Source organism: Sinohyriopsis cumingii, chromosome 5 (assembly GCF_028554795.1).
Source record: "Sinohyriopsis cumingii isolate HCF-2022 chromosome 5, ASM2855479v2, whole genome shotgun sequence".
NCBI lineage: Eukaryota > Metazoa > Mollusca > Bivalvia > Unionida > Unionidae > Sinohyriopsis > Sinohyriopsis cumingii.
The window spans coordinates 9,462,264-9,490,041 of record NC_142965.1 but is presented as its reverse complement, the minus strand read 5'-3'; the positions used below and the strand labels follow the sequence as shown (position 1 = coordinate 9,490,041).

At 35.1% G+C, this 27,778-nt stretch overlaps 1 protein-coding gene across 1 annotated transcript in view; it reads right to left on the bottom strand.

Moving 5' to 3' along the window:
* Window positions 1-27,778, bottom strand: part of LOC149798610 (uncharacterized) — a 141,670-nt gene that overhangs the window by 36,246 nt on the left and 77,646 nt on the right. The window contains exons 19-27 of the mRNA XM_089957272.1: window positions 22,335-22,402; window positions 20,990-21,042; window positions 13,999-14,101; window positions 10,216-10,320; window positions 8,462-8,591; window positions 7,438-7,506; window positions 6,912-7,024; window positions 4,285-4,374; window positions 4,114-4,203 (exon numbers count right to left, since the gene is read on the bottom strand). Coding sequence (XP_089813398.1) covers window positions 4,114-4,203; window positions 4,285-4,374; window positions 6,912-7,024; window positions 7,438-7,506; window positions 8,462-8,591; window positions 10,216-10,320; window positions 13,999-14,101; window positions 20,990-21,042; window positions 22,335-22,402 — 821 coding nt within the window. The remainder of the gene's footprint in view (window positions 1-4,113; window positions 4,204-4,284; window positions 4,375-6,911; window positions 7,025-7,437; window positions 7,507-8,461; window positions 8,592-10,215; window positions 10,321-13,998; window positions 14,102-20,989; window positions 21,043-22,334; window positions 22,403-27,778) is intronic.

The following is a 27,778-nucleotide window of genomic DNA, read 5'->3' as shown; positions in this document are numbered from 1 at the left end:
CGGTAAATAAGATGTCTGAAGAAACTGAAAGAGTTCATTTGGATAGTGCTAATAAAACAGTTCCAGTTAGGAATAATACATGTCCTTATATGTCATAGTAAACCATTTTGGAAGAGGATCCAAGTTAGATGAAAATAAATATCAGACTGTTAAAATAGGTCGCTTACGATTAACAACACCCCAAACTCAGAAAAACATGCTTTATGTTTGTAAAAACTACCAGAAAATAAGAAAATAATCAGATAATTTATACATCTGCATCGCAAGAAACCTAAAGATAAACCAAGAAGCTTGCAAACAACAAATCTAAAACAATACTGGTCAATAGTAAACGATTTGATCAAATGATGCAATACATATCAAAATGAACACCTTGTATGATCACGTTATCAATATACACCTGTACCAGGAGAATATTGACAAGACATGAAAACGAGGAACCATTAAATACTGAACTACATGGCACTGAAATACCGAGTTTAAAGTTTTATATCTTTCACAGTGGATAGGAATTATGGCTATACAATTGCATTAGCATTAGTGTGTGTGTCTGTGTGTGTGTGTGTGTGTGTGATTGTGATATTTAACGTAGGCTTAACAAACATTAGTGGTTAAATCTAGCGAAGATTTCCATTGATCCGTCCATGCCATGTGATCAGGTCAAGCTGAATTTTTCGGTTTAAACTGTACGGAAAACTGTTTCTTACCAACTTTAATAAATAGAGTCTCTTGCAAAGTGACTAAGGCTAACACCGAAACAGAAGGCATACACATTGCATGCCTTTAAAAAAAAATGATGGTAGGTTTATATTTTATTCTGAAAATTGAATAACTTTATTTTGACAGAATCAAATGACACGTGTTTATTTCTACTTCTGAAAAATAAGCATTCTTTCTTTCATTAGATTTGATCAAAATCTGGTTACAAAATGTTGCAGGCACGGTAGATTTTGGTGTGTTGTTCGAGTGTTTTGCAAGCAAATGTTGCATCCAAAATGGCAGAATTCTGAAAAGATTTGCTAAATTTGCCAGATCCAATACATTTTATACATGTAGACATTGAACACACTGACCCGTCGGAATCGGACATGCCTCTTGAAGTGGACGATATTTCACAAGCTGAATTATCAAGCATTCCTATCTAACCAACAAAACTTTATTAATGCCAGTTAAACAGTTCGACGATGATAAACTATAATGAATTAAATCTCGCAAAGTGGAAGGAATCAAAACAATTTAAATGTATTAAAGAGTAGGATATCTTATTTGGATCCCTATCTCAGAGCCGGGAAACACAAAATCTACCAAGAAGACCACTGCGGCTGGTTACAAATAAACTTAAACCTATAGGTAAACTGATATGGGGATTGGGATGATGGGGATTCAAAAAATGACATGATAACAATTTGACAAAGGTCACACAATATAAGATGCCGATTCTAATAGATCCCGCCTCTCCCCTTTCGTAACTGTCAGGGTCGATGTCTTAGTTTATTTGGCTATTGAACCACTCACTAGACCCATTTACCAATAATCTTAATTTCATTTGTAAATAGCCCTGTACGAAGCATAACCTGTTAATGAATACGTAAACAGATTTTAATGAAATGATTATTGGTTACTCACGTGTTTAGAAAAGAATGAATAATCGAATTCACATTGAATTTGTCCATGAAAGCATCAGATTCAAGAGTAAAACCCAACACATGCCTTCCATTGACTATTGAACCTCTACTCAGAACAGATGTGCCAGTATAGATACAGATGTTAAGGCCAAGCTGCGGAATGTTCAAAACCTGCCTATTGTTGGTGGAATTACTTGGGTTGATCTTGTTCTATAAATAGCTACGTAGTAGAAACCCTCAACAAGCATTCATTCGCTTAAATATGGTTCTAAAACTGATACGATAAGTCTTTAAAAAAGCAAAATAAAATTAAAAGTATTAATACATTTATAAGAAAATTAGAATTATAACAGACCTGTCCGGTGGCCTAATGGTTTGAACGTCCGCCTCGCAAGCAGGAGGTCGTGGGTTCGATCCCCGGCCGAGTCATACCAAAGACTTACAAAAATGGTACTAACACCTGTCTCGCTAGGCGCTCAGCATTAAGAGGTTAGTGTGAGGACTGGTCGGCCTGGTGTCAGGATAATGTGACTGGGTGGGACATCATGCCACATGTTTGTGGCATGATGTCCCAGTGATAGACAGCACTATAAACTGCCACACTGCAGACATCGTAGCGATACGACTGAAAAAGTGTTAAAGCTACGTTAAAATTCCTAATCACACACACACACACACACACACACACACACACACACACACACAGATAATTATAACAGTTTATTGTTGGTTTTTTTAATTTATCGTGGTATAAATAGTCAGGTGCCGACTCAAACAGCTTAAATAATGAATTTGCTAATGTATTTGCTATTTGTTTCGGCACTGACAGTTACATTCTGAGGTCTAAGATCAGAATGACACAATTAAAGCCCAATATGCACATTGAAAACGTGCCCTTGCATGACCTTGGCAACCGTTGTTTAATAGATTACCATGACGAACTAGAAAACTCCAGAATCTAGCTATATCAGTAAAAGAAACATCATTTCGAGCATACCATTAGAGATATGAAGGCGAACCCACCATTAAAACATTTCTAACCAACAAACGCATTGATTCAAATGACCTGAGTATTATCCAAGTTGAGTAAGAAGCCTTCATCACTGACCAACAAAGACTGAGTGTAATCTTTAATTACTATTTGGTAAACGTAGCTTCTGGGTATTGGAAATAATATCTACATTACCTCAAAGAACCACCTTAGAAACCGTAAGTCAAAGAAATATTCATTATGCTTTTGACATTAATGTTGCAAACGAAACCATTGCATCGTCAATAAAACCTAGTGGATTAAAGAAGGCTAATGGGTTTGATGGTCTTCCAACAATACTCTCCATAACCGGCTGAGAAAAGGACATTACAATAGGGTTAGTGTATTGAAGTTTCTCTATTATTGGTAAATTTGGTACTTACTGAATCGTTTGAATAGAATCGATAATCGTTAAGGAGACTGTCGAAAAATCGCTTCACTGAACCACTGAATCCCAGTTTCTTCACAATCTACAACAAGGAAATGCAATAAGAAGGTTATAACATTAAATTGTTTATTTCTTTGGGGTTTTTTCTGCAGTTGAAGCAAAATGTGACTAACTTAAAACTAGGGAGTGACCTTTTCTGTCTAGCTACAAAATAACATACTAGCTTCAATCATATTGCAATCTGGTAAAGCAAGATCGTACCTTGGACTGTATTTCATTTTAGAAAAAACACAGAAGCACGTAATCCCAGTTTGTTTACGATCTGCAACAAGGAAATGCAGTAAGGAGGATTAAATGTACTAGTTCGCTTATTTCTTTGTTTTATTCTGCGATTAAAATAAATTGTGTCTGGATTAAGATTTGGAGTTATCATTATTTGTGTAGATGAAATATATAATGTATTCACTTTAATCATATTGTAATTTTGTAAAGCGAAATCTTACATTGGACTGTATTTCGTTTTAGAGGGTCATATTGGACTACATCTGTCGAAGAAAAGGATGCCACAGGAATAAAGTGTTAAGTTTGCAACTTTGTGTTATTCTATAAAACGTTCGTTTGTCAATCGGTAAAAATCATTACTGTGCCCTCCAAGAATTTGTATACGACACAAAAAAGTTCGAAACATGAAAGGGTTACAACAAAATCGTGGAAAAGCGCACCCTCGCAACATTTTCTCAATAAAATATAAGGTGTGAATATAAGGGTTTTGCATGGCCTGAGTGTAAACAAATTGTTCACTATTTTTACATGACCTATTAATAAATCAGTCAGTCATTAATATATGGTACATGTCCAGGTAAAAGCCTTCTGTGTTCAGTACTGCGTGTCTCAATAGACAACACATTTTAAACCTGAATTGATCTATAAACAACAGTGGAGTTGTCTCGCGCTTACCGTCAGACTTCGAACCCCATGGCTAAACGTTTGAGTAGCTATTGGCGCTTGAGGTTTCCAAGGTGTTTATTATGGGTTAGAAAGGGAAAGTGTCCTTTTATAATCGCGAGTACCTAAAGACGCCGTATATTGGATCCAGCAGGGCACATGCCCTCTCAGATGGTAAGGTTGTGCTCTCACACCCCTCCTCGAATGCATTTCTCCTGTAGAAAAATAACGAGTTATTAAAGTAGCCATTTATTATGGGTTAGAAAGGGAAAGTGTCCTTTTATAATCGCGAGTACCTAAAGACGCCGTATATTGGATCCAGCAGGGCACATGCCCTCTCAGATGGTAAGGTTGTGCTCTCACACCCCTCCTCGAATGCATTTCTCCTGTAGAAAAATAACGAGTTATTAAAGTAGCCATTTATTCTGACCCGTTTGAATAAGTTTCACGACATTTTCATCCAAACAAGATCGTTATCGTCATATATCCTTTACTGACATTGTGCTAGAAATGTCAAGCGAAAAAGTTAAACATTGCTTCGATGATGTATGCTGTTGGTACATTGTCTTCGGACGGTCTCGAAATGCATATACACCTAAAACTTAACAAAGTGTATCTTTATTTATCAACAGTGAAAGCAGGGAAATAAGAAGAATACCCGGTTCATATTCTCTGAGATCCTTTCCACCTCCTTTAAACCAACAGCATGCACCTCCTCGGGAGTCATGTTATAAGATAGGTGCCATCGGAGACACGCCCGATAGTAGTTGTGGGTAGGATCCCACGCCATTATGCCATATGACTTCCGTGTCTGCGGCATGTAGTCCTGTGTTAATAATAATAATAATAATAATAATAATGATAATAATGATAATAATAATAATAATAATGATAATAATAATGATAATAATAATGATATTAATCATAATAATAATAATAATAATACTAAACATAATAATCATAATAATAATAATAATAATAATAATAATAATGATAATACTAATACTAAACATAATAATCATAATAATAATAATAATGGAGAGAAAAGTATAAAGCAATAATTGCAACTTATATGCAAGGAGTTCAGCTTAGAAACAAAGAAGAAAGAAAACAGACCTCGTTCATTCATTAGTAGCAGAACCTTCTTTAATATGTTTTAAATCTGACCAAATATACTTCACTATTGTACATAATATTAGAAGTAGTAAACTGGTTTACAAATGTCAGTTTCGAGTGCTAATTTTAATAGATTGTGAAAATGATACTATCACCTGTTATTGTCTACATAAATTGTTCGTACGATTCAAATCAATTACACTAATACATATGGGCGTATTTTGCAAATGAAATGTTGCCTTTATCTGTTCTCTGTACACGAGTAAATACATAAGCAATAAGTGAGAAAAAAAAGTGCCATTAACAAATGTGGATTGCCGATGAATGTCTCGAAACCCCTGCTTGTCCTTTCATCAGGGATCTCGTGCCCTCGTTTTCATAATAAAAGGGAACGGATACTATTGGTGGAAGACATAGTGGTTTTCCAATCCCTGTGTATGTTAGTCCATGGAATTACTAGGTACTCTTCGTCAAACGTAAGGGACATCAGGAACTAATTAAGTGTAGGGATCTGACCTAAGAACGAAATCTTCACAATGATTATTGTGATCACACTGGAGGCGCTCAGAGTAATACCGTACAACCTAAGAGAAAACCCGTAGAAATTGAATATATAACAGAAACCAGACTCACTGCGACACTCCCCACTCCTTTGGACAGCAAGAATACTACACATAGTTCTAGCATACCATATGAAGTGGTTTGAGCTCAGCATAAGAATAGAAAGGTCTAATATACCATCGATAGGGATGTAAAGGAGGAATCAAAAATCGTCTGCGTAGACGTCTGTATGACCATCATGAAGATTTTGATATTGGTTGACAATTATGAACTAAAATTACTACGTTGCCAACATAAGTCTTTTTTAATTTCACATTTTGAAATGGTGAAAATTTAATTTATTTTAAAAGAATGAAAATAATATAGAGGGTAATTTTTGGCGTAATTATCTGGCAAGTGGGATAGATAGATACATAGATTGACAAAGAGAAATACATACGTTGATCATATAATTCTTCATCTTTCTAAAAGCGTTGATATATGACTCTACCGCCTGTCTTCCTCTGTTTCGAAGGTTGACCCTATATAGGATATTAAAAGTCAGGTTTTAAAGCCGTGTTTTAAAAAAGGACAAATCATAGAACCCAAATACAACGCATCTAAATAATAATACAAATCAGATTATTGAGATATCGGGAGGATAAATATGGCATAAATGACTTCTTACTCCCATAATGGGAGATTGAGGAACACTGACATGTTCACATGACATGCTATTAAACGACGAAGAAATATTAAAATATATTTACTTTTCATACTTATCACCAGTTCCTCATTCGCAAAACTAGTTTGAGAAAGCAAACGAATTCTAACATAGCAGGGAATTTCGTTTGATCTTCAACTTGTACAGGAGGTTCATCGCTGTTTTGTAAACAATAAGTTTCAAAAACCAGAAATACCATGAGCATTCAGGTATGCGTTTTCCTACGTCATTGCGATCTATAAGATATTTGACAAAACATTAGATTAGACGTGTGATAACGGTCCAATTGAAAGTAAGTTTATTTGCTTTTCCAGTATATTCTTTAAAAAGAAGAAAGAGATTAATCTTGTTTTACGGCAATGTTGCGACAAATATATACCAACAGTCATTCAGCCATATTGTGTTATAGTATAAAAGTGTCAACAACACACCAAGTATGAGAGGAAGTGATTTTAATTTTATTATTTTATATATAAAAGTACATAATTATATTTTATGAAATAGTTGCTTGAATGGCGTGTTCTATTTTAGTATTAACTTCACCTGTCATCTTCCGGAATCAGCGAGTTTTCCAAGGTATCCTTGAAAGGTTTATAAGATTGTGACTGAGTCGGGTCATCAAATAGTGCTCCCTCTATTTGCCCTGGCACTTTTGTCTGAAATAGTGCACGTGGTATATGATCTATAGTTCTTCATATTAATAATGAAAAGGCCATGTTTGGATGTGACACTTGAGCAAGAAACCGGAATGTAGTAAGCGTTACTTGTGTTAGAGATACTGCATTCTTACATACATTTGTATTGAATATCACTGATAGTCAGGAGTTACAGAGCGTAGAAGAAGAAAAAAACATCTGTAACATTACCCTTTCCATTAAACAAAAGACCAGCTAGGGTCAGTTGATTTCCATTACCGTATAATGCGTTTAGGTTGCAGAAAACCTTTAGGTACTTCCACATAAATTATTGATATAGTTGAGAGATATACCAATCTAAACCACAGGGGTGGGTGGGCATCTGATGTACATTGTGCAGATAATTTTCAAGACTAATAATTAATGCGACTTACCACTGACACGTTATGAAGTGTTCTGTTGAGTTGAACTGCAAGCTGGAAACTTTCAATTATTTCATCTATCTGAAAACGAAATAATAAAAAAAAACATATCGTTCACAGATATTCTTCCACATATCCAGTCATGAGCTGATCAATGCCACATCCGACAATAGGACCTTTCTTAGTCCTTCTTCTTTATCTATCTATCTATCTATATATATATATATATATATATATATATATAGAGAGAGAGAGAGAGAGAGAGAGAGAGAATTATAAATAATTATAAATATACATCTGACAGAACGGAAAGTGCTATCCCTGGATTCATATAGAACAATGCTTGATAACTGTAGGCAGAATTAATATTTTAATACAAATAATACTATCATACAGGTTAGAGAATTTTAAATGTGCATAAAACACCGATTGAGTAACATCATTTTTTGTGATGTGTGCTTAGTTGTGAGGGAATATGGGCTCGTGTGTGCAGGTAAGGCGATGGGTGCCATTTACCCGTGGACTTGGGTTCTAAATCTCCGTAGAGTACGATATAAAACTTCCCTAACCTGTATGATAGTATTATTTGTATTATATATATATATATATATATATATATATATATATATATATATATATATATATATATATATATATATATATATATAATGAAACTGCATTAGATCCTGTTTTATGAAACACGTTTCCGCTGCGAATATTCCACGTACTCTCTTCATCCAACATATCTTTGAATACACGACATTGTATATTGATTTTATTAATGCAGATGAGGACCTTCTTGTACCATGTACAGTGTTTTAATTTTTATTTGGTTTGGAACTTGTATAAATTTGAGAAAGTGTGTGTGTGTGTATGTCTGTCTGTCTACTGCTAACTTAATTAACCGCATCAAAGTATGTTCTCTGTGACGTTGCTGAATGCAAGGATTAGTACAACTATGTCATTAGATAATCATAAGGTAATGTTATGAAACTAATTGGATGCATTTATCAACATGTATCTGTATTCGACGTACCTGCCTTTGCACAAGGTGCAAGCGAACTATATAGTTCTCGAAGTCCCCTCTGGTTGCTGATGATGCCATTATCGGAGGGCCCAACAGGTGTATACCACTCAAAAACGACATAGGATTCAGTGCTCCGTATCTGAGAAACAAGTAAGTGCCAGGTACGTAAGTTATAGAATAATCACATGAGACTGATGAAGGTGATTACCAGAAAAATACATCAATAATTTCTGCTCAATGTGCAAAACAAAATAAAAGTTCAAAACACAGCTGCTCGGATCATACTCAGAGTACCAAGATCAGAGCACACCTCCCCGCTGCTCTGTACCCTAAACTGGCTATCCATTCGATCCAGAATCAAACACAAAATTTGTTCTTTGTGCTATGTTTCACTGTCGGACTCTAGTCCAACATACCTATCCGACCTCACCCATGTGTACACACCAGCAAGATACTTACGCTCCTCACCTGACAATCGTATACTCATTATTCCCACTATGAAAACAAAGTCATATGGACAGCGTTCTTTTGCATACCAGGGCCCAAAAACGTGGAATGAATTGCCCACTGAACTTAGACACAAAGATCACATTCAAGAGGGCTCTCAAAACTCACTTATTTCGACTGCAAAAACAAACTTAAAGACCTAATAATGTTTCCTACCTGAAATTTTCTCAGCAAGTTTTTTATTTTTTAATGTTTTTCTAATTTCATGGTGATTGTTTTTGTAATAATATTATTATATTTTTTATCTTATAGGTGTTGTGTAACGTTGTAAAGCGTTTAGAGCTTCTGAAGATTAGGCGCTATACAAAGTCCTCATTATTATTATTATTATTATTATTATGGAAGGAATGTGTAGACTTTTACAGAACCACATTATCGAACTTTTCTAATTACTTTAAAAAATATGGGTCCGTGCTATTGAAAATGGTCTGCAAACCTTGATTGTCATTAATGGGAATTATGTTCTCATTCTAATGGGTCTTTATTGAATCTATTCGTTTGTGTATGTTTTCTTTTACAGTTTGCTTATTAAAATGTCACAATTATTTTCTGGTTGTAAACGTAGAAAAGAACTTTTCAATTTTTTTATCAGTTACTTTGGAATCGGTAAATAAGGTATCGAAGCCTTCAATATGCATTGCTTTTAGTACCAATCGTTTAATATATGTTTCTTATGTTTAGAATATTTGACCTTATTTTGCGTAATCATGATTTGCCTGCTGTGCGTGATCGTAGAAAATTATATATGTTGTGCAATAGGACAGTATGGAAAATGGGCATATGCCAATAACACATTGTTAGAGACTATTGCAATCTTGTTTTCACCCAGTAGTACGAATGTTTTCAAGAAGTGTTCATGTACCCACGCGTTATTGTCACTCACTACCAAACTGTACAAGAATTCAATTCCTCCTGTGGCTATGATCTCCACTTTTAAAAGCACTACTATTGATTTTCTTTCATATATTTAAATGTGATTCAGAGTCTCCAACTTGTATAATATTCTGCACTAGTTATTCATTTAAATATCCTTTTAAAAAGTGTTTCGGGGTAAATTTCAAATAAAACAGACTCCAAACAATTCTAATTGTGAATCAAATAAAGAAAACGAATCATTCACATTTAATGAGATTTTATTATGTTTCTCCCATTTCATAACTTAAATTTTCTTGTATGTGCCGTCTCGTTGTTTCTGTTTTGTTTTTGATTTTCCCTAGAGTAATTTCAACACATAGGTTTGAGAAGCTGGTACTGACCTTGCCCAATCCGACCCGTCAAGAAACGTCTGGAAAGTATCATACATAATGTCGTAGTTGACCTGGTCAGCACTGGCCAGTTCTATTCGGCTGATATTGTTAAGCCTGACAAGAAATTTTCTAGTTGTGTCCTGTCATGAGTATTGTTTCCCATATCCGCAGTTGAAAAACAAAATGAGAAATGTCTTTAAAATGAAATTTACAATGATGAACAAAGCTGCATTCGTATCAAAATAGCTAAATATTTTCATGCCAAAATTACTTCCTTTATGGACCATAACTGCCATTATGGTCTGAAGCTATTTTCTACGTAATAAAATAATTCAAACAAGAAACTTAATAAAATACGGTACCTGATTCTTTCTGCATTTTCTACACTAAAACAACATGTTCAAGTTCTGCATATTGGGCAGACCAAGATCAAAGCATTGCTGTACAATATGTGACCTTCAGCTCAAAAAGTGTTAAGCGAGCACGTAGCAGAGTGAATAGACTTAGCCTCACAATCACTCATTTAAAGCAAAGAACCCATCAAAGGCTTTAGCCTTACCCTCAGAAACACTCATTCAAAGCAGAGAACCCATCAAAGGCTTTAGCCTTACCCTCAGAATCACTCATTCAAAGCATAGAACCCATCAAAGGCTTTAGCCTTAGCCTCACAATCACTCATTCAAAGCATAGAACCCATCAAAGGCTTTAGCTTTAGCCTCTCAATCACTCATTCAAAGCATAGGACCCATCAAAGGCTTTAGCCTTAGCCTCACAATCACTCATTCAAAGCATAGAACCCATCAAAGGCTTTAACTTTAGCCTCTCAATCACTCATTCAAAGCATAGGACCCATCAAAGGCTTTAGCCTTAGCTTCACAATCACTCATTCAAAGCATAGAACCCATCAAAGGCTTTAGCCTTAGCCTCTCAATCACTCATTCAAAGCATAGAACCCATCAAAGGCTTTAGACTTAGCCTCACAATAACTCATTCAAAGCAGAGAACCCATCAAAGGCTTTAGCCTTAGCTTCACAATCACTCATTCAAAGCATAGAACTCATCAAAGGCTTTAGCCTTAGCCTTACAATCACTCATTCAAAGCATAGGACCCATCAAAAGCTTTAGCCTTAGCCTCTCAATCACTCACTCAAAGCATAGGACCCATCAAAGGCTTTAGACTTAGCCTCACAATAACTCATTCAAAGCATAGAACTCATCAAAGGCTTTAGCTTTAGCCTTACAATCACTCATTCAAAGCATAGGACCCATCAAAGGCTTTAGCCTTAGCTTCACAATCACTCATTCAAAGCATAGAACTCATCAAAGGCTTTAGCCTTAGCCTCACAATCACTCACTCAAAGCATAGGACCCATCAAAGGCTTTAGCCTTAGCATCTCAATCACTCATTCAAAGCATAGAACTCACCAAAGGCTTTAGCCTCAGCTTCACAATCACTCATTCAAAGCATAGAACCCATCAAAGGCTTTAGCCTTAAGTTCACAATCACTCATTCAAAGCATAGAACTCATCAAAGGCTTTAGCCTTAGGTTCACAATCACTCATTCAAAGCATAGGACCCATCAAATGCTTTGGCCTTAGCCTCTCAATCACTCATTCAAAGCATACAACCCATCAAGCGCTTTACGAAATGTAAGACAAAAAATGACCCTGTCCCAAAAGAATAATTCAGCTACGACTAGAATGCAAATATTGTAATGTCACCGTAACCACGCTGTCAATGGGAGAAAAGATCTTGTCGAAGAATGACGTAAATGTATTAATGCTTCAAATTTAAGCACGAAGAATATCAAGGGGTTAGGAAAAATAAACCAATAAGAAAACTTTTACTCAAAATATATAACTGAAACCTTGACCCTAAGGGTAAAACGGATAGCAAGTACGTATTTGAATTGATGGTCTTACTTTCATAATAATTCATGGCAAGTATGATCAGAATATATCACGCGGTTAAAGTGTATGCAGATGAGAACTTGACAAAACCTCAACAAACATTTTTAATATACCGATGCAGTGATTCAACCATTCTTGTAAAGCGTGCCATGTTGGCCCGTAGGTCAAAAAAAAGGTTGAGGGAACAAGTGCAGCATGGGACTGTCGTGGGCTAAAAAGGTAGGTGTGTGTTTTTGAATACATGTTTTAACTATTATTATCAACCACAGGGAACAAAATATTATTATCAATTATACAACTATTGATTCAAGAGAGAAATTATTTTCTTATTTTGATGAAGACGCTTTGTATCTACATGTGAGGCAATGGAATAAAACATACGAATTTTGACGTGGTCCATTAGTTGACATTCTCAATATTGTATCCAATGGTATTGGAAATGTAAAATTATCTTCGTGCTTCTGCCGTCCAGTTGATGAGACAGAAAGTCCAACTATCCCTTGTATATTAGAGTGCTAACGGCCACACTCCCACTCAATGGACAAAACTAACGTCTCAAGATGGCTTGACGTACATCTTGCTGGTATGGGGAAACAACATGACAATTTCCCAGATGTTCATGGCGATCTTGTCCAAATAAAGCATACTGTTAATGACAAACACCAACTGTGTTTTCAGGCAGGTACAGACTATCTGGCATTGGAGTAATCACTCAATAAAGATTTAACATCAAATGCCAAATTAAACGCTTACCCGCCTAAGAAAACCTCAAAATCTATTTCAGGCATGAAAGAGCAACTTTTACCACTTCCTGTAATAATTACGACTGTTACTAAACATACTATTTCCAATTTTGCTAAAGAGAGATTTAAGAAATGAAGGCTTTTCTCTTTCATTTGAATTACCTGTAACCACAATTCATTTAAAAAAACTGTGCAAAATGCACTCATCGTCTATCATAAACATTGCATCTGACGCATTATGCACAGGGATTGGGGTTTATTGCCTCTTAGTGTAGAGAAATAGGAAAGCAAAAACCTTAAGTACTGAAATAAGTCATCGTTCGACAGGTGCTTCCACACATACTAATCAAGACTTTTACTTACATATTACAACAAACATTACTAAACAGGACAATGACTAAAGTTAATATTTTTTTCCTGATGTTAAACGTGTTTGTAAATTTATAGAACAAAAGATAAAAATGACTATGAGAAAAGGTCTTACAAATTAAATAAAGTCAACGCTCTATTATCTACCCATTACGATTGAACCGTTTTGAGAAACATAGAAAAAATGTTGCCTTTTCAAATGATTCAGAGAAACATTTCAGTTTGTATCACTAATTGTTAATTACCAATTTAATGCGGACATTCTCCGTACCGGATAATATTGAACATGTTGAGATCACTAAGCGGTAAAGAACGTTTGCGTCCAAATTAATCTTCATAAAGGTTTCCAACTATTTTCATTATGCCTTGGCAAAGAAGGGCGTACAAAAGATGATGAAGCATTAGGTCGATACAACATCTGTTATGTCACTTGTTCAGAACAGATTTCAAAACATCATTTCTGGTTCTGAAGATGAAAAATAAGTAAAAACACATCCGTCCAAAATCACAGGAATAAATATATTGTCAATCAATTTATCAAAGCAACTCTAACTGATTTTCTCAGCAACTTTGTTCGAATTCCTCATTGGATCAGCCTGGATAAATTTCTGTAATGTGTCCTTGGGTAAGACGCTTTACTCCTATTGTTTTGATAGTGAATAACTTTCTTGTGCTGATGTGCTGTAAAATACAAACCAATATAAACTCTCAGCAACCTGAGGCATCAGTTGAAGAGTAAGATCAGTAATTTGTCCTGTTTGCGTATTACTTATGGAAGTAATCAGTGCCATCTACCTTTGGAAGCTGATCAACGAGAATCAGACATGAGAAGGTTGATGGATATTTATCTTTAACTATGTTAATTTTCCGTCCTAGAACGGGAAAAGAAATATAAAAAATATATGACAAAATTGTTACGAGCGAGGTTAAAATAACGTTTGTACATAAAAATACAAAAAATAAATTGGTTGCTGCAGCGTGTATCGAACTGGAGACATATTGTTTGGCATGCGTTACTCACAGAAAGCTAGACGAATGCAGGTGTTTATAGATAAAATGATGAACTGAAATAGATCTATGTTTGGACGACACGATGACACTCACTTGCTGATCAAACTATCCCTAAAAAGACTAAGGTTAAAACATTGTGCAGAGGTATCCAGATATACCTGACTAATCAACACAAAAATACTAAGGTGTATGCCAACAAAACATGTCTACCTCAAGTAGTATTGGCTCAGTGGTACTATGAACTTTTGTGTCAAAATGTCCTGCATTGAAAAAATGGAAAATCTGCTATAACGACTTTAAAATATTTTCAGATCATCTGCTTATGGCTATCATATAATATCTTGGCTCTGCGTTTAATTAGTTTACTGCAACAGCACTTAACCAGATTCGGGACAAACTTATTAACTTAAAGGTGTACAGACATACGAACGTACGTATGAACAAAAGCCAAGCAATCTGCCCTTTCTGCTATCGTAGTTGTAGCATGCAAGCAATAATATTTTTATTCCCGAACTATGCATCTGACATAATTTAGAACCAAATATATGTAAAACAAAAACCTTTACTTACATGCTTCGAGTGGCTGTAACATAACAATGCCTTTATACTGTATCAGACATTAAAAACGCATTGCTAACCGTTATACGAGAATTAGATTCGCATCGTGGTATGTCGCGATGTGAAAGAAGAAACCTTTTGAGCTAAACTTTGTGACGGATTTTACTAGTTTGAGAAAAGTTTGATTCGCCATTACGGTTATTTTGGAAGAAACAAGTATTGAACAGGAGTATTCTTCTCAATTTCAATATTAAATTATTTGCTGCACATGATAAATCAGGATAAATTTCTGACAGATTACTGTTGGCTAATTAGAGTTGAGCTTTATGTTTCCTTTCTGGATTATGGACACTGATAAATGAATATCGGCTCCATATTTGAGGCAACACTGTTTTATTAAAATAACACTTAGCCCAAAAAGACAGAAGTTGTATGGAACTTGGCTAAGTGACAAATCATTCTGCACGGGAATGCACTTTATAGCATGGTTTGGAAACTAATGAGTATTCACACACCAATGCACGGGTCAATAGTACGTACTGGTATCACGGCACCAATTGTTCCATATACCTCAATGCTAATGTTTTGTGAAATAAATATACTTTCTATCCTACTTCAACATGCATGTCACACACTGTCATAGAGAACAATGCTAGATTGCCAAGTTGACGATGACGTAACCAGGTACTCCATTGCGTTTAAGAGAGATACCTCTACTGGAACGAGACAGGGGTAAGAGTTATATAGTCACAACAGGCACGTTTTCAGCCATGTGTACTATATTTTAACAAAAATCATAAAAAAATACAAAATATGATCTAGATAGAAATTAACATAAACTCACATGTTGCCAAGAGGATCAACTTTTTTTAAAAGCTAAAGAGAAATTACAACTCTTACATAATGTACCAATCACAGCTAGTGTTGTTCTTTAATTCTGAATTCAATGTTCCCTACACTTTTAGCTCCGCCCACCTGGACTTGCGCAATTGGTACCGTTATACCTACTGTGCCTAAAACCCGAAGAAAAGTCCTTTTCGGATAACTCGGATGATTTCGTTTTAAATATTGACATGAATTTAAGAGAATTTCATCCAATTAAAATTGCCAATTTCACGATTTGAACATCATACAACACTACATCGTAAACTTTGCCTAAGCATTGACTGTTCGCTTCATCTAAATTATGCCATTCAAATTTATTATCACGTTAAAGTTAATTAGTTTGACCTTTGTCAACACGTAACAGTTTTCTATTCATTCAGTAACTTAGATCATTTCATAAAAGGTTGCGTACGGCACCACTGAACAAATACTACGTTGGACAACTCTAACTCAAATCTTGTTACTTTCATGATCAGTTTGCAATGAAGGTACGGATGTTAACGAGTCCCAAGCATTTCTGTAAAGGGGTGCACTACGTTGTCGTTATATAGTTTCAGTCCTGACTCCTGGTCTATTTGCAATTTCTAAGGACATCGTTGTATACACTAACTGTAAGCTGAAACCGACTGGCATAGAAATTAGCTGGTATTTAGCAATGGATGACGTGGGTTTTAGTTTGTAAATTTGTAAGTTACATGAAAATGGAAAGCTCTAGTTGATTCGGAATACATTTAGTGGTTGTATCTGGGGTGTAGAGAGAAAAAACCTTCATGCAGTTACGACTGATTCCTCATACACTGTAGTATGTTTCCAAAGGTAGCTAAGACAAAACAACTGTACTGAATGTCCCCGCCTATTGCAGTGACGACATGTGAACCGCACATGATCATTTTAATAAATCGAATGATGAACTATACTCATGCAGATCTTATTGGTTTATATATATACTTTAAGTCTCGACAATTATTTCAAAAACTTTTCAGTACAACATAGTTCTGATCATAGGCACTCGAATTTACTTTTTCTGTGAAACTCGCTATGCTTTGCTTAACAACTGCGTAGCAAAGGCAGCCTGTATTTCTGAGCCTAAATTTTCACGAAGGTTTTCGCTGCTGCTCTCGATCCCAAGCTCTTTTTTAAGTCTGTAACTACACGTTGACTACCCATTCAACTGGGAATATCTGGTTTATATACTAAACGTACAAAACAGGTATGAGGATTTTAAACTTACTCAAGTTCAGTCATAAGTACAAAATAAAACGTGTATTTCTTATCGTCGTTTTTGTATGCATCTAACACAGCTGGGTATCGATACGGAGAGAACAGTCAGCAACAACGACTACAAGTCTAAAAATAGCGATCAAGCGCTTACTGTGGGCAATTGCTTCACCCTACCCAATATTGTCATGCACGTTGTGGCAAGATAATAACACGTGGCAGCCAATTGCAGTATTGACTTAAGCTGTCAGATCTTCAGAATAACACTGCAAAGTACCTGTTTGGGAACTGTCCAAATAGAAAACAATAATTTTAGCTACATCTAATCTTCACACAAGAGGGTACAGGAGCTCATGAATGGCTTATAAATTGTGTCTGCTTACAATGGTCTGGATGTTCTAAAACAGAATTGTACCGTCAGACAAGGACCTGAACAGACTATATATAGGTAGAAACTTACCCGTCTGACATCAAATTGTGAGACATTGTACGTTTCGATTCTGTCGTTGTATCTGTAGATACCAATATAAGTAGAGAATGATGGATTCTCCGACATCCACCAGTCCCAGAATTCCTTCTGAAGGCTCTTCATATCACCGACTGCATCTCCTTCGAAACGGAGAAAAAATACAATTTGCTTCCTCTTATATATATATATATATATATATATATATATATATATATATATATATATATATATATATATATATATATATATATATACATTACATTTTGAATTTTCGAAAATTATTTCCTTAGAGAAAATTTTGAAATTGTCAAATAAATCAATAATAATAAAATGTTCCATGAAATGCCGTTGGTTTCTAAATGGAAAATTTAAATTCAGCAAAATGATAAAACAGGAAAATCCAGTGTTTCATTACCGTACTCCTCGCGTTACTGAATCAATTTTGCAAAGGTTTGCTAATGAATAATGAAGACGTATCACAGAACCACGCACTGACTCTGCCAAAGAGATAAGCCAAATTAATCCTCTTTCTCATGAGGTGAATCGGCACATCTGGTGATTATAAATAGAATGTGCAAAAATTGCTTCATGTTCCAACTGTTTCAACACGTTTATAAATTGAGAAGGATATTCAATGTAATAAATATCTACACATGAAGAATTACATTTAAAAAACAACAATAAACAATTCGGTAAATGGGCTTGTATTTAAATGCAAGCTTTGCAAAAGTTACAGAAAGATCCCCATATTTAATTTAATGTTCTAATTATAATAATAATAATAATAATAATAATAATAATAATAATAATAATCAATGTGATAATAATAATAACAAAACGAGAAATTGTTCAGCTCATTTATATATTCTTTTAAACAACTTTACCGAATTTATTTTTGTTTGAATTGTGTTTGCTTTTTAAGTTTTAATGACCTGCCACCTATGACCAAATGATTTTGAAGTGCATTTAACTAGTTAATGAACATATTGGTCAAGAGAAGATCGTATTTTCATGTGTGACGTGATACATTTGTCACATCAAAGGACACATTTTTTACTTTAGGAACTACTTTAGATGAAATTTGTAGAGAACGTTTGCTTGTGTGTAATCATCATTCCATCTTATTTATTGTCAAGGGTGTAAATTGTTTATGAACCTATCAAAGTTTAGCTTATAATGTGAATACATTTAGGGATAAATTTGTGTTTTATATTTCTGCATAGGATCATTGTGATCTGCTCATCTGGACCAATTCGACATGATTCACAAATTGTTTTCAATTGCATCTACTTTCTCTAAGATTGCACTGAATGTAGAGCTTAAGCGAAACGCCTGGTTCCAGCTAGGTAATTTAACGAGTTTGTTCAACATTTCTATAAAATGCTGATTCCTGTCATAGAAGGGGGGGATCTTGTATGCTTTCGTTTACAAACAACAACTGTAACCTTTATTATGATTTTGAAGGATTTTGTTTCAACATATCAAGCAATGCGTGTGGTTACACACACACACACACACACACACACACACACACATCCTGTATCAAAAAAGGACCACTGAAAATACCGAGCCCTCATATCTCTATATTTACTATACTAGCAGCTCACCGTCTGTAGGTCTATCTGTCTGTCTGTCTGTCTCAGTCTTTCTCATTATGTACGACCCGAGTACAGTACATCTGACAGTGCTAGCACAGCAACAGCATGAAACGTCGGATATTGATTTTAAATGCAGTGATCTCTTCGAGAAAATGGCAAACCTACTATGTGTGAATATTCCTCTGTTCAGATCCAGTGTCTCCTTCCACTTTTACAGGTGTAATCAATGAAATTAACTCGATATGTTGAGAACATTATTTTTGAATATTGCGGATTTTCCTTTAAAGGTTTCGTGTAGATAAGATAAAACACTGACTTGCAGAAAGACTGTCTGGTATTTAAACCGTGCAAGAATATAGTCTTTAACTGCGACTCCCTCCATCCGCACCCTAGTAGATATATCAACAGTAATTTTGGATGGGCAATGCATTAGTCATAATCCTGGTGCAAGTTACACGTTTGATTTGGCATAAGAAATATATCAAAGACATACATACATACATACATACATACATACATACATACATACACATGCACACACACATACATACATACATCCATCCCTCCATCCATCCATCCATTTCTGTAGTGTGTCCTTACATACATACATACATACATACATACATACATACATACATACATACATACATTTCTGTAGTGTGTCCTTACATACATGTATACATTGATGCATACATACATACATACCTGCATGCATGCACGCATGCAATGCAGGCAGGCAGGCTTGCAGACAGACAGACAGGCAGGCAGGCAGACAGACAGACAGACAGACAGACAGATAGATAGATAGATAGATATTTTTATATTTAATTTAATTTAATTGTTTGTTTTTTAGTTTTAAATTTTTGAATGCTATTGTAATGTGACTTTATATACCGGTTTGGACATTGTCCACAAATTCAGTTCAGTTCTGTTTGACCTGACTGTTATTGATAAACAGCTAATAATAGAAACCCTGTATCTAGTTTCTGGCCTTGATTCAGAACCAGTGACAGTTTTGGCAAACAACTTTTTAAAAATTCTTTCTCAGAGTAAGATTCATTAAGTGGAATTAAGGCCATACCTGCACTGCGTGATATCAAGCACGTGTCTATTATTACAAACTTCTAATTTTTCTATAAGGTTGACCCACATCAGGGAATCTGTTTTTGCGTCTTAAGCATGTGTATAACTGTTGTCTTTCTAGAGATTGTTCAGTCGGGCTCCAAACATATGTTGTGACCAGTTTGAGTTGAAATTTTATTTTACTGAATTTCAAGTGATTCTTTTCTCTGGAAATATATAAGTTCTCCTACAGAGTTCTTGGATAAAGACATTTATTGGAAGTTATACTGAATTCAAAAAATGAATAATATTTTCTGTGATTCAGCAAGAAACTGTTGACATAAAAGCAACTCGCAGGTTACAACAGACGTCATCGTCTTCCATTTTTGATTTCATCGGGATTCGAACTTAGTTGCATTCAGGATTTTTTTATTACTAGGACTTCTATTATTTGATTCTTAGAATATTTTTGGATTTGATTCGTAAAACCGTAATTTCTTTTTTCTCATATTTCACTTGATATTCTAGGCAAATACATTCTTTGTTAAATTGTACAGAGTTTGTTGGCTTCACTCTTTTCTGTTACTTTTTGCAACAGCCTATAGTCGTAACAAGAGAAATACATTATTATTTGTTGATTTTTATTAAATTTATTCGTAACAATGTGTGTGTGTGTGTGTGTGATGTGCGTGTGTCTCTATGTATGCATGCGTGTAACATGCTGTCTCTCTGAGAGAGACAGACAGACAGAGAGATTGCATGTTCCTGCCACAAACATCGTATTTTTAATTAAACCTTGACTTGATATAAATTAATGCCTAAGGTTGACGGAACCTATATAATTTCGGTAAATATTTAATAGGTCGTGCAACTCTCCTAATGGATTTCAAAAAAGGTCTAGTAAAACTTCCAGTTTAAATTAAAATAAGGGAAAAATATTTTGCCATCAAGCGACATACCTGTCGAGGGACACACCATTCCAGCGAGGAATATCACAGCGTAGAAAATCTTCCTGAAGTGATATATAAAACATTGGTTCATATATACAAAGAGATGAATCTGCTCACGTGAATAATCTTGACATACTCAATTATGTAATTAGTGCCACATTCTTAACGGTTTCCGTTTTAATTCATTTTTAAAGAAGTTTTACCACGGAAGTGTAACAGAATCCAAAGAAAATCACGGTGTCTCATTCTGATTCATTCTAACGTTGCAAAGCGAATCCAAGAAGTAATTAATGTATTTCATCCCAGCGTAATACAACCAGTCTAAATTTTCTTAAGGAAAGCAACCGTGTATCAGATTTACGGGAGAAGTAAATTTGGAATACAAACCTAGGTACCAAGTAACTGGCATACTCACTCAAATTGTCAAATATAGTGAACATAAATTCTCAGAAAATTATATTTTCTAAGATTTCATGATACCTTCCTATAATAATTACATGTAGGAAGAGATAAAGATTTCTGACTGCTTTTAGAATTTTGATTCTTAAAAGTTGTGCCAGGCTGAGATTGGGAAGTACTTGTATGCGACTGTGGCGGATTATAACTATAAAAAGAACTCTAAGATGAATACGTATTGACAAATTAGACTTTATGAGTATCAAAAAATATTGGCCAGCTGTACAAGCAACATTTTCTAACAATTTAGACATTTTCCTATTTAAGGTAGGTCTTGACATTAAATATAGACCATCTTGAACTCTTCACCTAGTCAACTTTCTTGGCTGTTTACCAGCTATCAAAATGTCGCTCTATTTTCCTTGCAAACTGAGGCATGTCCAGTTTCATTTACATAGTCCCTATGTCGATATTCCTCAGAAACCAGCTCCTAACCCTTCCAGATACCCCTTCCTCGACCACATCATAACCATCAGTTTTTTGGACCGAGAGCTGAAGTGCACTACGCCTTCATGAGGGTTGCCAATAGATACAGTTTGTAATAATTAAGTCCAAAATTGTCTCTTGGCCATTTCAAATTTTCAACAATCAGCGACTGGAGCCACAATGGGAGGAGTCTAAGTCAGACCGTGGAACTGGCAGAGGTTCTGCCTGAAATGCACCAATATACTATACTCCTGTATCTCTCACATGAAGAGATATTCTTAAATCAAAACCTATTAAAGTATGCTGCTGCACCACTGGATATGTCACCAGTACCATCCATCTACACTACCGGCGGCACAAGTATTCGATCATTACCAGCATTAACCATCACAGAGTCTATCGGTGTATCTGCTGACGATGTTATCAATGTTACGGTCTGTTAAATATAAGTTCAAATCATCAGGTGTCTCACATGAGCTGTTGTGGGATGTTTTTGTTACTCGCGTAGAGACTGCGAAGTCCACCCAGGAACTGGTACAACTGGACATTGTTTAGTACAAATCTGAAACAACTGAAATTTGTAATGATGATCCACAATTATGGTGGGGAAAACATCTATCTTAATTTTCTCTATTCGCAAGCCTAGGAAACTGTTTGCTATGTGTACCAGGTATTCGAACGTGTGCACAAAAAGACAGTCTCAAACCAACTATTTTGCATAATTTTAACTTTCTGAAGCAAAACATGAAGTAATGAAATAATTTCATTTCATGACATTGATTCAATAATCACCAGAGATGTGTCTTGGCAAAGTTCAGGTGGGGTGTGTGTGTGTGTGTGTGTGTGTGTGTGATTTGTGTTTTTAACGTAACTTTGCAAATTGTTCAGTCATATCGCTACGATGTCAGTTCATAGTGATATCTAGCACTGGGGCAATCAACCGAAAACATGTAGCATCATGTCCCATCCAGTCATATTATCATGACACCGGACCGACTAGTCCTAACCCCAGGTATCTGTTCGTGCCACTCTTATAATTCATTGGCATGTCTCGACCGGGGTTCGAACCCACGACCTCCCAGATCCGAGGCGGACACTCTAACCACAAGGCCAGCGGAGCGGTCAAACATCAGGTAGATTTAGATGTTTAAAGTATTGATCATTCAAATTTCGTCAAAATGTTTAGAGACCAGCGTTCCGTAATTCTGAATGATTTTCCTAGAACTATATTGTTTCTTAAATTGCTAATTTACGCATGTTTAGCTGCAAAAACATTAACTTGGCAGCACTAGGTACGCATTAATACTTTTAATCATAATCCCATTATTCAGGTTTTCAATATTTTAAAATAAATTTTCAAATTAATTCATTTTAAGTTTACACCTACAATCATATAATTTCTAATCGAGTGACTCTGATCAATGTACACACGATGCCATTTTTCAATTGTTTACAACCTCGTGATAATTCCTAGAAATATTCATTCTTTAGAGAATGAGGGATCAATTTACGATTTTTAGAGTTCAGTTGTTCATTGTTGAATTTTACATAATATCTGTTGCCACTAAATATTGTTTCGTATGTTGATCCATGTTTTTGCTTTATGTTTACTGGCCCTCTCTAATACATTTGTTGCTAGGGTGCTGCCATTTGTGTAGGGTGTTGCCATTTGTGTAGGTGCTGCCATTTGTGTAGGGTGTTGCCATTTGTGTAGGCACTCGCGCCTTTTATATCAATAGTGTAGGTAGCATGTTATAGGCTTCAATTCCAACACCTCCCATTTTTTTATTAACAAACTCTCTCATTTCAGCACAGTGTCTTTCACATGATGTCATCTACAGTGTAAGCTGAAACATCCTATTTTAGTCATGGTAAATAGATAACATCTTACGCTACAATTAGCATACACAATGCATTTATATTGCGATACAAAACTTCATGGAACCTAGCTATAAGATTTGTAAGCAAAACAATTCCAATGCTTCGTGTGGCATTTGTATCGTAAATATTTATACTAACTTTCCTTTAATGTTTGCATTTTTACCTTTAAATAATTAACATAATTTGATAACATATTAATAACCAGTAAATGTGAGAGAACAGTGTTGAAAAAAACTGAAAGGGTACGAAGCCTAGTTTTAACTCCTTAAGCCGTGTATTTGAGGATTATTTCATTGTAATAAGGACATAGTCAGACGAGTCTTGGATACACTTGGTTACATTTGCTTCGCACAAACACTGGGACAATTAACTTTGAAAGAAAATACTTCAGCCATAAGTAAACGCCGCTGATTAGCCGATCGTTTCAAACGGATGTAAACTGTCTGTGCCGGTGGTGGTCTTTGTTTTATTTCAATAATGACTCCTGGACAAACTCAAAACTGCGATATGGCAGCCACCTAGCTAGCCACGTTTGAATAAATGTAGCTTTAGTGAAGTTATTTTCAGTGTTAAAAGGAAATATCTTACCGTAAAGCCATCCCGTCTTGTAGTCCTTCGCTTGCATCAATCCTGTGATGGGTTGTAGGTCTGTGTCCTATATAAAAGCATCAAGATCACGTGATAGTATGGCCCTTATTTTAAATTATATCAAAACATAATTTGAAAAATATAACAAACCGCTTCTATTGCGGAACACTGTTTAGAATAATACCAATTACTTGCTTCTGTTAGGCAACATCCAAGACGATAAAAGATGTATTACGTGCTTGAAGCATCAATAGTACTTAATTGCTTACCTCAACCGATCAGCTGCTCAGACTTCAACTACATATCAGCTGTTAAGGCTCACAGCCCTTTTTATAATTCCACGAGTCATTTGTTTGACGATAATATAGATGTAAAAAGGTGTGGTGTGATGATCATATGATACAGCTGGTTAAATTTGTTTTGCACAGCTACAGGCATCTTCCTACAAACAATGAAGTTTGAATGAATTCACATTCGCCATGTTTAATGCTGATTGGCCTATCGTTCAACCCGGTTGTAAAGTCTGTCAATGCAAGTGTTGGTGTTTTGTCGTATTTCAGGAAAGGCCTAAGGGTATTTTCTGAACGTTGACAGAACGTTGCCACGTTTTGAGTACATTTCGGGTTTGGGAAGTTCATTTCAGTGTTAATATAAAGATTGGGACCAAACATGACGTTTTCGTTTTCAGAGCAGAGGGATTTTAGTTTACTTAATAATTTTGGAATCCATAAAGGAGAATCTAGTATCCAAAAAATAATTTCGATTTAATGAGGTTTTTGGTTTTCTGAAATTTAGATCCTCAGCGGATTCACTTTAATAATAATAATAATAATAATAATAATAATAACAAAAATAATTGAGGATCGTATATTCTTTACATGCGAATCTTATTTATAGTTCTCTGGAATTACATATGAAGACTGATAATAATAATAATAATAATAATAATAATAATTGAAGATCGTATATTCTGTACATGCGAATTTTATTGATGGGCCTGTGTATGTAATTATATATCAAGACTGATAATAATAATAATAATAATAATAATAATTGAAGATCGTATATTCTGTACATGTCAATCTTATTGATGGGCCTGTGTATGTAATTATATATCAAGACAAAGTCTCATTACATTGAATTATCAACAAAATCAACATGTAACCGGAGAGAGAGAGAGAGAGAGAGAGAGAGAGAGATTCTAAATCGTTAAGAACCTTGCAGCTACTACCGCGAACAGAAATATTTTAGTTCACTAATTTGGCAACAGAATGACAGTCTAATCAACAGTCAAACGTTTGTTACAAGATAAAAAAATATAAGAAGAATAAAAGAATCTTCTTTAAAATGCAGCTGTTTCTCTTTCATAACAAAACTAGTATGAAAAAGCAAATGGATGCTTCCGCCATTTAAGACCTTTACTTGTTCCTAAGTCTAACTAACACACGTTAATGAAACAAAGGATTAAATTTGTGAGAAATAAAAATATGACATACTTAAACCACTTGAAGGTGTCATCGACACTGTGCTGTGTGAATGCTCGGAGATGGCGAAATACATAAGACTGTCAACAATTGCAGCTGAATACAATTGGTAGATAGATAGATAGATAGAGATAGATAGATAAACAGCATGATCACGTGACAATATTATTACTATTTTAAACTGTATAAAAGTTAAATTTGAATGATATCACACACAGCTTATCTTGGGAAATACAATGTAGAAAAATGACAAATACTGGTTACTCTTAGACCACATCAAAGAAGATAAAATAATTACTACTTGTTTGAAGCGTCATCATTATTTTGTCTATTTGTCTCCTCCTATCAGCCGCTATACCTTCTTTGGGTAAGTTGATACGTTGGTCTTAACTTATTTTATGGAAAATGAATCTATCGTCCTGCATACTTAGGTTGTATGATGATGAATATGCTAATTTAAAAGGCGCGAAAAATGAGAGAACAATATCATCAGACTAAATGTCTCAGGAGACACGATGAATCAAAGGTTGACATCAAGCTTAATTCTTATTTCCAAATGAAAAGGGAAGATGTCAACAATTACCGATTCAAACTTTTTTTTTTCTCGCACAGTTGGCTACTGTTTTTATTTCGTATTCACATCGACTTATTCCTTATTCCAGATGTTACCACGTACTGGTTGCTGATTAATAAAAAAATACAAAAAATTGAGAATTTTGGGGGGAATTCGTTGTTATTATTCTAAATCAAGTCAAGAATTACAGAGTTATTTTCGTAACCTGCTATATAAAGACGAAGAGAGAGATCACCCTTTAAATTTAATTTTCAATAACGAGAACATTTCTTGAAATAATTTTCATCTGAGGCACTCCTTGACATTGTCTAGAAAGTGATTAATTGGAAAAAAGTCAAAGTTTACAGAACATTTGTTGAGCCGATTGCGAGAAATTGGTAAACAACTATACGACATCAATACAAAAACTCGCAAGGAAATTATCTCTTAAGTTCACACATGGAACAGCCCCTCCTTAAAGAAATTTTACACGTATCCATCTTTAATATTGTATTCAAGAAATATTTTAAATCCAAAAAAGAAATCTTAAAAATATTAGTCCTGAGGAAGCAGAGGAACAGAAGTGCACGTAAAGTTACAGGCTGTGTATAGAGGTATATTTGGAACCGATTATATAAACATCTGCACCAGTTGAAGCCACACACACACACACACACACACACATTTACCATTTTGATTCAGCCCTTCATTGACAGTTTCTAATTAGCGACCAGCTCCACTAGCAGGAAAGGTTTACCGAAATTCCTTGAGCCGACTGCGTGGAAAAGGGGCTAAAAATATCGAAGCCATAGCGAAGACCGTAAAGGAAAAACCTTTTGCGGTTATATATGGACTCATTCTTATATCAAGATCCAGATAGGAATCGTTCTTTGATATATCTTTTGACTTACACAAGAAGTTACAAAAGAAGTATTGAGGGACTTCGCCGAGAGCAATGGAAGAAGAAAGACTTCTTTTGAGAATCTTTATTTAAACCTATCTTTGACATATAGGTAGAGAGATGTTGAACAAAACTGTGTCGGGCGAATTTTGAGAAGAAGGGGCTAAACATACTGGATGAGGGATTGTCCTGGTGTTGATTCGATCGTCTTTGGGTTTCAGTGAGGGATTGTCTTTGCGTAGATTTGATCGTCTGTGGGTTTCAATGAGGGATTGTCTTGGCGTAGATTCGATCGTCTTTGGATTTCAGTGAGGGGTTGTCTTGGGGCAGACCAATATAAGGCATAGTGCCATGTACAGACTGCTTGTATGTAGGTATTTTATTTCCAATGCATTGATTCTTTGACTAAAGAGTTCATAAAAAGTGATAGGCAACGATATAAAATATTTGTTTCATTTAATAGCATCTGAAAGGTAGTCAAACATGAAAGAAGGATTCTTGCTCTGATA